Source organism: Lingula anatina, chromosome 5 (assembly GCF_051362555.1).
Source record: "Lingula anatina isolate TDL-2025a chromosome 5, LinAna3.0, whole genome shotgun sequence".
NCBI lineage: Eukaryota > Metazoa > Brachiopoda > Lingulata > Lingulida > Lingulidae > Lingula > Lingula anatina.
Genome location: NC_141771.1, coordinates 8,230,208 through 8,241,096, shown reverse-complemented (window position 1 = coordinate 8,241,096; position 10,889 = coordinate 8,230,208). Strand labels below are relative to the sequence as shown.

Here is a 10,889-nt window from a genome sequence, read left to right as displayed (position 1 = left end):
AAACGGCTTTTGATTCCCTATGTTATGCCACTGTAAACTGAGATTATCTAAACAGAAATTCCAAAAATTAACACATAACAAGTAATTTATTGTGAAGGCCGATTTCCAACGCAGCATCAGAAATATGACATGACATCAGTCAAAAGTAGCAGTAAGTTCCGTGTTATTTTAGGTGACGTCAGTACAGATGGCTGGACTACAAAGAATCTCTCTCTCTCTCTCTCTCTCACAATTTAAATTTTTTAACATTCATAAAGCAGCCTATTGAATATTAAAGAGAAACTAGTTAATTGTCCATCAGATCATTCTGTGGTTTTTAATTTACATATATACATTGCTTTGGTTTACTAATGAGGAAGAAAGGAAACTAAAATAGCAAATACAAGGAAAACATTTTCGAAAAATACATAAATGAATATAAATTACTTCGAATGTTTAAAAACCCGATCAAAAGGAAAACATTATCTGATTATTTTACTTTATTCTCATTATTTATTCAGACTGAACGTTTTCCATTCAACCTTTTTTCTTTTAACCCTTCGTGTTTATTTGAACGTGCACATTGGACCCGTGTGTTGGATTTTATACTTGCTTCACCACGTCAGTGATTAAGCTTTACATATGAAAAACACCTTCATGATGTGCAGTTAAAATTGTATATCTTTCATATTGATTTTGGTTGAAGGATGTTTTGTCAAATTTGCTTATAGAATTTTTCCCCTTCAACGTGTCTATTCTGATCACATTGATTTTTTTTTTGTCTTTTTATATATATTCATTTGTCTATTTGTTTTTAAATTTTAAAAAGTCAACTCAAATGGTCAAGGAGTATAAGAATGGAAAAAGCCACACACACATAACAGATCAAGAAGGAGCCTTGAAGGAAAAACAATGAAGCATTTATAAGTAACAAAATATGATGTTTATAGTAAAAATAACAAAGCCTTTTTTTGCATGGGATCTTACCCGGAAATAACTTTCACGATCATTCACTGAGATAAATTGACAGTTAAGATGTTTTCGTTGTATTAGCACAGAGCTGGTTGTATGTGTTTTATTCATGGAGCGCCTCGTGCCTGTACAGTGTAGATCTCAAATGGGATGTTGTCTTAACACGTCTTTGCACGTCCCTGTGGGTTAATCTGTCCAAGGAAATCATTTTCACAGATAGCATTAATGAAGTGAATTACAATTAATATTGGTACAGGTAAACAAGGAAATGCATTGTCTAATTAAAATAAATTAGGCCTCTGTTAAATGAGTAAGTTTCTTAGTGAAGTGTATAAAAAGAGCGGGCACAGGAGCACACTAGATATTGAGGCCCTGCGGGAAAGAAGGCAGAATCTGGAGCTGGTAAGTGGTTATGGTTCCTTTTGTTCATTCATTCTTTCTTCCTTTATTCATTAATATTATAATCATTGTCGTTGCTGTTGTTGTTGCCCATATTTTCATCTGCCAGATTTTTCTTATTTAATAAATGTGTCATATCATTAGAGCCGTTTTCCTACTCGACTCTGTAAATATCTTCATTTGAGCATGTACTTTCAATTACGTAATCAACGAAAATCCATAAAACACTTTTTAAAAACATTTCGGGGACAGGTATGAATTTGGTTATTTTTTTCATCGTTTATATGATGCACGTTTTTAAATTATTTAGTATTTTAGTATTTTTTGCAGTCATTATTCCACATCGTTTACTTTCGAGTCACGTGTTAATCAAGAAGATGAGGTTATATGTTCTTTACCTGTACCTCGTTGTTGCTCTGGCGCGGCCTACCTTAAGCAAGAACCAGGAGGACTACGTGTCGAAGGATTCGTCTGCGCAGCATAAGGCTGGTTTGCAAGTAAGTGTACTTAGTCTTGTGAGGTTTATATCTTTTTTTTTTTTTTTTTTTTTTTTTTTTTTTTGCAATTTTCTGAAATACTTGTTAATTGTTTTTAGGCGAGTTTGAGTTTCACAACTTAAAGTTTAAAAAATATTTAATAACATGTAACCTATAATATTTTCATTTCTCAAAACTATACTCGGATGTTTTCTATTTTCGCTACTTTCTTCATTTTTCAATAATGTTTATATTAAATAATTATACGTAATACTTTTGTTAGCGGTCCTTGAACAATTTTAGAGACATTATTCTATCACAGTCCCTCCTTTAAAGTCTCCGGCTCCTCTGGGATGCATGGAGAAATGATAAATAAACTGTATAGAGTGAAGCGAATATATATTATATTATTTATTTATTTATTTATTTATTATTATTATTATTATTAATATTATTATTATTATTATGTATTCCGGGCTACCCGCTTCCTTTATGACATATTTAAATCGTCGTTAATTCTTAATTTTACAGCCTGGAAAAAATATGAGTGAATCCACAGACAGAAAAAAATAACGCGCATTTTCTTGGTTTTTCAGGGAACAACTCTCCATTACTACTATGAAAGCGAGGCAAAACTGTTTGGCCCGGCAGAGGAAATATTTCACATCTCGGCTGATGTAGATGTGGAGTATATTGGAGGTAACCGTAACACTTTATATGGATAATTAACTCACTCCGCATGTGCTTTATCTCTTAAACACTCCCCATTGAATTGATGTTTATTTAAAAAATACTACTGCGTTTACGTTCTGCATAATGTTTTTACTTTTTGTACTTTTTACCATTTGATTTCTTGTGTTATAATTAACATATTTTACTATACATTTATAACAGAAGATTTATTTTACTCATTTTAGTAACAGTTTAATAACTTATTCATTGAATGTACCAGCAAAGTATCTAAGTACATGTATATTATTGCTTTACGAACGGTAATATTAATGGGCATTTCTGGCAGCATTACCTACATGTACACAGTGTTGGGGTAATATGTTTTAAAATGCATTCCATGATTTCCAGGTGGCTTTGGAAACTACATAGACGGAAATGCTTCGTCCTTCCTTATGTTTATGCATAATGTTTTTGTGCAAGTGATTAAGGGAAATGGGTAAGGACCATATCACCAGCTTAATTACATCTCAGTTAATGTTGCAACACTTAACGTACTTAAGCATACGTGACATTTTTGTAGCTTAAGACGTTCTTTTAGTAGGGCATCTGTTCATCACAAAGTTGTTTCTTTTTCAATTTTGGGTTTGGATGTTGTGACGTGGCCTATCAGAATGGTAAAATAATTAATCAAAACCAAGCTCATGTAAATACTTAGTCGTATGCGTGGGATAATATTTTGGCACTGATTTCAAAAATACTCATTTCAGCACGACCTCCCAGTCCGAGGCTCCCCTGTCTGCTGACGACCTATATGACCAGCCTACCTGGTTTGTTCAACTGGGGAACGGAACTATTGCCGAGGCTAGGTTTACCAAGAAAGATTTAGGTTAGGCGTTTCGATCAGATGTTTCCACACGTTACACATATCTCTTTCTGGATATAACCTGTCTTTCCCCCTTCCTCGTAACATGCACTAAAATCTGGATCGAACAGTAATTACATGAATGCGTCACGTTCTTTAAAGTGGGTATCTGTTCTGTATATTTACATTTTAATCTGCTCTTAACAGAACTTCTTGCTATAACCTTTTACATTTGTTTCAGGGAAAATAAATGTCATGAATTTCAAGCGCTCCATTTTATCGGCACTTCAAACGAATTTGGTCCGTGACAAAGAAAATGTCATAGAGACAGACGTCATGGGGACACACAATTCGCGTTATAGGTAAGTTAACTGGGTTTTATGTGCCATTAATGTGCAAATTACATGATGAAGGGAAAACAAAAATTATAAGTAAGACAGAAAAAGATGAAAAACTACAGAAATTACGTACCGAAACAGACAAAAAAATGATAGTCTTTCAGAACGTTTAAGTTAAGCAATTGGATATAGTTTTTAGCAGTAAATAATTAATACATTTTAGTAAGTTACTCCGATATCAAATATTTATTATTATTATAATTATAAGTAGTAGTAGTAGTAGTAGTAGTAGTAGTAGTAGTAGTAGTAGTAGTACATGTAGTAGTAGTAGTAGTAGTAGTAGTTGTATCATTATCATTATTATTATTATTATTATTATTATTATTATTATTATTGTTATTATTATTACATGTATAAGACTTCAGTGTTTGTTTGTTTACTATACATATAGTATCGGTTGTCTTATTAAATTAATTTATGTGTCTTTTATTATCCCCAACAAAGAAATGACATGTATGTTTTCGTCTGCGATCTACTGTCCGCTTGCGTGCATTTCAGTGTCTGTCTGTCTGTCTGTCTCTCCGTTAATTTGCTTATTACCAGCCTATCTCAGAAGTGGTTTGATAAAATTTTCAACAGAAAAAGGAAAACATGTGTTAACTTCAGAGTGATCATACACTATTTAAGAATAAATGGTCAATACCTAGCTGTAAAAGTGACTGTCTGTCTGCCCGTCCGTCCATCCGTCTGTCTGTCTGTCTGTCCATCCGTACGTCTGTCTGGTTTTCCGTCCGTGCGTCCGTCTGGCTGTCTGTCAGCAACATTATGTAAAACTTTATGGAGAGACTGATGGAAATTTCAGGAAAGGTCAGGAATTGGCTATATTTTGGCAGTGATTAATTGAAAATTAATTCATTAATCAGTAATGAATTGTTAATAATAATGAGAAGTGGGCTGCATTGGCGGGAGTTTTATGCGCTCTAGTTTATCAGTGCTGTTGGTCTAATGAAGTTCATAACGTATCGAAATTCTAACCATTAAATTACCATTATCAATCCTAGGACAACGGAGCTGCAATTTGGCGAAATACAAATTAAGAAACACTTTTCATCCAAGGACATCTATGTAGACGATAATACTGACATGGACACCGACGAAGTGGACATCGAGACAGATGAAGTCCAGCGTGTTAGTGGAGGTATACTGACCAGCGTCTCCGGACACGTGCAAGTGTTTGACAAACCCGAGGTCCAGGTAGATATGATTTGATATAGCAGCACAGTATGTATAACGAGGTATGCTTCATTAATTAATTAATGTGAAGTGTGAGGGGAAACAGTTCCTGTAGCTATTGGTAGTTCTGCAGTTCCGTCACTTTTTGGAAACCCATCAAGATATGTTCTTGTACCGCATGTGACTACGTGTAAAACTGAACTTACACTCGATTGATTTTTTATCTGCCTAAATAACGGTAGCAAAATAAAGTAGAGATAAATAAAACTGATTTAATAAGAAAAAAATGAAGAGTCTGCCATCCATATGGCACAAATTTTATCGCAAAAGATGCATGGTTATAATTTTGCGTGTATTAAAATATAACAGCTTTAATATTTTTCTCCAGGATGACACTGGTATCAACCCTGGGGAAGGTGGCAATATTGATCTTGGGGCATATTTGACCTCTAACGTGACCTTCGCGTTGACCTTGCGTAGGCACGTAAAGCGTTCCGTTGAGGGCGTTCAAAGAATGGAAGCGGCTGCCAGCGCTCGATTTCAGAAAAGATCCTTGGTAGGACAGTACGACAAGGGTAAGTGTAGTACATGTAGCTTAAATATGCAAATTAAAATTAAAAAAAAAAATACTGCAAATGATTGATTGGATATTGCGTTAAGTTGCTATGAAGGTTGATTGAAAACAGCTTAAACATATTTGTATTAATTTTAATTACAAATGATTTAACTGGGTGTGGCGTACTGTTCTTTATTGCTCCTATTTTAGTGTCTGGTGTGTACCAAAGATGGACTGTTTTGAGGAAAAAGTTCGACGAAGAGGATAAGTTAAGTCAAGACGTGACAGCCTTCACAAAGGATCCAACAGATGCCTCGAAATGTACGCATTAATTCAAACAGTCGATCTCTTAGAACGATGGTTACTATCTAAACACAGTTGAAATATCTGTAAACTCTTTGACATTTGGTATAGCGACAACTTTGGATGAAAAGGATACTCAGAATCATAATACGTGCCCTTGCGTATTCAAATGTCGTACATGAGAATACTGCTTATTTATTTATTAAACATTTATGCTTATTTATCATTATGCATATATGTAAGGCGTATCAGTGAAAATGGATTTTAACTCATTTTGCTTGCTGTATGTTTCTGTTTGAATGACAACGTGGGGCTAGGAAGCTTTCTCTGGGGCTAATGCTCGAACTATCAATGTCAAACTTACAGAACCTCATAAATTGACCAGATTTTTGTTGCAGTATACGAAGTGAACGAAATCCTTTCTCTGGAAAATGAACTCGGGATGCCACACAACACCGCAACCTCTGCAGCCGCCAACAAACCGGCCTTGGTTAAGCAACTGATACCAGCTACAAAAGAGGTTACCGTTTTATAATATTTTTAACCAGCAATTAGTAGTTTCAATTTACATAGCAGTTAAAGCCCGATTTTCTGGGTGTCGTCATTAATATCAGGAAATCTTCTTAACATACATGTAGACGATTGCATTTTACAGTACCGATAAACTGATGTGATCTTTATTCGTAAATTATATTTTTCATAAAAACAGTAATGTTAGTCAGCTCTGGTTTAGCGTATTTACATTCCTTTTACTTTTTGGCAATATTTAAATATGTATGAAAGACAATTTATATATATTTAGATACGATGCTCTCAGGAACGAAATTATTAAACTTAGACTTTAAATGGGTTTTACATGGAAGTTTTGTCAATACACCTAAGGTAAACCACTTAACAAATACACCCATGTACATTTTAGATGGTTTCCAAGTGTTCAGCAAACTGGGAAATTTGCAAAGAAATTTTAGATCTTTACATCACCGCTGGTGGCAAGGAAGTCGAGCAGGTAACATGATATATACGCAAATATCACTTTTGTTATAAGTTTGGAGTGACTTTTAAACTTGATTTAAATTTAATATTTTCGTCTTCAGTGGTATCGGGTAAAAATGTTAACCATACTGTACAAAAGAGACATTGTGTGGCCGCACACAACGTGAAAAATGAAGGTGCAAATGAAGGTGAACATGTTTTAGTTTAAAAAAGGATGACAAACGTACCATTGGAGCCGTTAACGTATAATCATAGATTATAGATTTTTCATAACAACTATCACAAAGTCACACTTTTTTTCTAGACTTTGTCGGATCTGGTATTGTCTCACCCACTTTCAGCCGATCAAAAACAGGAACTGGTTCAGAAGTTGTCCTTTATTGCCAAACCCACAAAACACATCTTAACCACAGTCAAGACACTCTGGAACACGCTATTCTCTCAAGGCGATCCATCCCAAAGTCACGTCATACTTACCCTCGGCTCCCTCGCCTCGAAGGAAACTACCAGTACTGGTTTCCGGTCAGAATTAGTTGATCTTCTTCGACGCCATCTTCAATCAGGCGACAAAAATAACGACACGGAGCAAATCAGTGACGCTCTTGAGGCTATAGGTAATTTTGGAGACAACAGACTAATACCGGATGTTTTGGCAATCGCTAAAAAGGGAAAGCAGTCGGAAGAGATAGAGATAGGCTGTATCCACGCTCTAAGAAGAAACTTCCACGTTAAGTCGGTTCAGCAATGGCTAGTAGACCTACTGACTCGTCCAACATCTACCTGTGAATTACGTGAAGCTGCCGTGGTTACTATCAAACGCGAACTTGCCTACAGAAAGGCACTGGATACCAAAAATAAGGCATGGCCCAATTCAGGCGTCACAGACGTAGATGCAATTCTTCTCAATGCACTTGTTATGGCAGATGTCAAATATGAATGCGCATTGTCAGATATTAAGGACTATTTCCAACTAAAAGGTGTACCAGTTGGCAATACTTTTAAAACTTACTACACCACTAATTCGACGCGCACCAAGAGAAGAGTTGACCATCGTGATTGCAGTTCTTGGAGCACCCACGGTTCACGTTATTCAGAACTGTTAAGTTTATGGCAGTTCTCAAGCGATAATTATCTTTACCCGGACAACAAGCACTGCCTTTCCCACATAAGTTACGGCCCATCAAAAGCCCATGTTTATATCAAGTCCGGTGTCTTTGCTGGCACAAATAAACAACGAGGGTATTGTAAACTGTACGGCAAGTCAATCGCTAAACTCAAAGTCTTCTCCAAGTCGCTGACACTCGCCAGTGCAGAAGCTTATCGTTTGAAGGTTGGCAGCAGTAGGACAAGGGTCTATCTCAATGTCTACGGGAAGACTGTGGTGAATATATATCATTCTGGGCCACTGTATAAAACTTTTCCTGTTTACAAGCCATCACCAATAACCATCACCTTGTATAGGATTCATATCTATGTCGGTTATATCTCTTTCACCGTTACCTTGGCCCCAAGTCTGGACCTTAGTGTCAGGATAGGGAATTGTCCTCGTACAATTAATCCCTGTTCTCAATGCCTGAAGATGACCCTCACAGCAAGTGCACGCATCTCTGGCGGTGCTACAGCTAATTTGGCTGTAAGTATATAAACATATACATTACAGAGAGAGAGGTGGTGGGAATATGTTCAGACAACGCATTATATAACTTTGTAAAAATAGAGAGAGAGAGAACCGATATTTAAAAAAAAACAATTAACAATTGATTTTACTAGCTGTAACAACAAAATATCAAAAGAGCAACATAGTACTTTTAAATATACCGATATATTGTAGTTATTTGAAGAAATAGATGTTATTTCAGGTTTGCTTAATCAATTTAAATTACTAGAAAATCCTGGAAGAACATTTTCTACGGCAATAAAGAATTTGCTTAATGCTGTTTACCTCTGACGGCTAACTTGGTCATATCAGTAATGATTTATATCGATAACAAGAACTTTTAAAATTACAATTTACACCACCACATATGCGCCTTACATTCATTCCAGGCACTGGTTCGTGGTGGGATTTCCATCGTCGTTGCCGTCAATTACCTAGTTGAAGGAGATGGGAGGCTTTACCCTCGAGCTGGTTTATCGTTCTACCACGGCCACAACCCCATGACAATTAACATCCAAGCTTGGTATCAAATCAGATCTAAGATCAAGATTAGTAGCTGGAGGTTCTGGGTAAGTTGTGAATTACTGTACCTCGACCTCAGCTGTTTTGGTTTCTAGTTTAGTTTAATTTGATTTGGTTCAGCCTAATTATGATGTTTTATTTTAATTTCATTTATTTATTATTTTGATAACTGTAATTTGTATTCTTCGCGTTCTATTTCGTATTGCACTTTCATTTATCTCTAAGTCATTTATGTGGAATTCAAATCCTTACCTCACATTTCACATTGGTATGATTTTTTGTTCATTTCAGGAGTGGAGATGGACCTGGGGAAGCAGGAAGACCTGGAGTCCGTCATCGCTGTCTTGGAGCTTGGGGAGCTCCCCAAGGAAACTAATCGCTAGAGTTTGATAAATGAATTACAACTTTTCTCTGCTTTGATTAATAATTGCACATGTGTGTACGCGTACATGTGTGCACGTCGGCACGACTACATATGTTTTTACATAAAATTCTACATAACAGAATTACCGCATAATTTAACTTTTGCATAGCAATATATTCGGCAATACAAACATGAACTGTGTCGGACACGCAGGCCCCTATGAACACTGACGCGTATTTATGTTTTCCTTGGTATGAAAGACAAACAGCGTACTAGACATTTACATATCTATTTGAACAATGGTTTTCCAGGAAACTTCGTCTAATTTACCAAAATCACCAAGGTATACCCTATTCAAATGACCCGTTGGGAAAATAAAAATCACTTAGACCGTTTTTAAGTCTTTTGTTTTCATTTTGGGTTTCGTAAAGTAAGTCATATATGGAGTACTGTGCAGCTGAACCCCGGATGTTACTATAAGCTGTAGGGAGCACTGGTGTCTTGATCCATAATTATATCTGTAATCATGGTAAAATACAAAAAACCTCTGTGTTGTAAAACATGTATTTTTCAAACAATCGGGTTACTAATTACCCAGAAGCTGTATTTGGCTACAAATATCTATACGAGAAAAAAGGAGGAGCTGCAATGCATGTGGCTGCTTGAGATGTTTCTTGGATGAAAAAAATGCATAGTTTATAATGTTTGTATAACAAAATATCCCTTTACATTGTGGTTATAATACAGGTGTTTCCTGTCATTTGGGAATGTTTTATCAATACTTCGAGTGGTTATGACAAATAAAAGGAGATGTATCTCTACCACCCTAATACAGACTTGACATTTAATATGGAATATTTTTTTCGAAATAATTTTTTATCAGTTTTTTCCCATTTTGCTGACTGATAAATGAAAATAAGGATTAAAATCGTGTTTTAATAACTTTAAATTATCTCTTTGATGTCATTGTGACACCAGTTCATTAATGGAATTCGTCAGAGAAGCAAACAAAAACACATTGCCTATTCTATGTCATACGACTTCCATTAAAAGAGATATTTTGGATCTCCATATTTTTCAAATTATCGTCTGTAAAAGGGTAATACGCTCCACAAAAGACCCTCATGTCAGTTGCTAGTCACAGTAATGGTCGCTGTTACGCCTGGCCTCTTCGTTGCTGTTGCCAGCGCTCTTAAGCGTCAAGGCATTCCTTGGGGATAGGTTTTTAGAGTTCAATCTGGAATAGCATTCCAGGCATCGGTCTAAAATTGTCCAATCTGGTCCAGTTTTGTTGTAGGACATGTAGGCAGTTGATTGGCGAGTAATGGTCTACCGAAATATTGTCTATGTGCTTCAAATGTGGCGATTTTGATGACCAGGGTAGCTGCTCATTCCCTTGGTTCTGTAAGTTATCTGCTATTAAAAGAGCTCTATGTGAATCTGCAACCTCATCGTGCAACCTAGAATTGTTCCTAAGGTGCCCCCTATCAAAAGATAGTCAAGTGGTTCCGACATTATTCCTTAATTTGATCTGGTTCAGGTTTTCGTCTATGACTACCATTG

General features: G+C 35.9%; 1 protein-coding gene across 1 annotated transcript; it reads left to right on the top strand.

Moving 5' to 3' along the window:
• Window positions 1-1,227: 1,227 nt before the first annotated feature.
• On the top strand, window positions 1,228-9,795 carry LOC106164619 (uncharacterized). Its single transcript, XM_087012369.1, has 14 exons — window positions 1,228-1,353; window positions 1,681-1,847; window positions 2,423-2,525; window positions 2,907-2,994; window positions 3,266-3,384; window positions 3,602-3,722; window positions 4,760-4,952; window positions 5,320-5,506; window positions 5,698-5,808; window positions 6,189-6,310; window positions 6,710-6,796; window positions 7,088-8,416; window positions 8,830-9,009; window positions 9,254-9,795. The coding sequence occupies exons 2-14, from the start codon at window positions 1,728-1,730 to the stop codon at window positions 9,350-9,352; spliced, it is 2,859 nt and encodes a 952-aa protein (XP_086868495.1). The 5' UTR covers window positions 1,228-1,353; window positions 1,681-1,727; the 3' UTR covers window positions 9,353-9,795.
• Window positions 9,796-10,889: the final 1,094 nt, after the last annotated feature.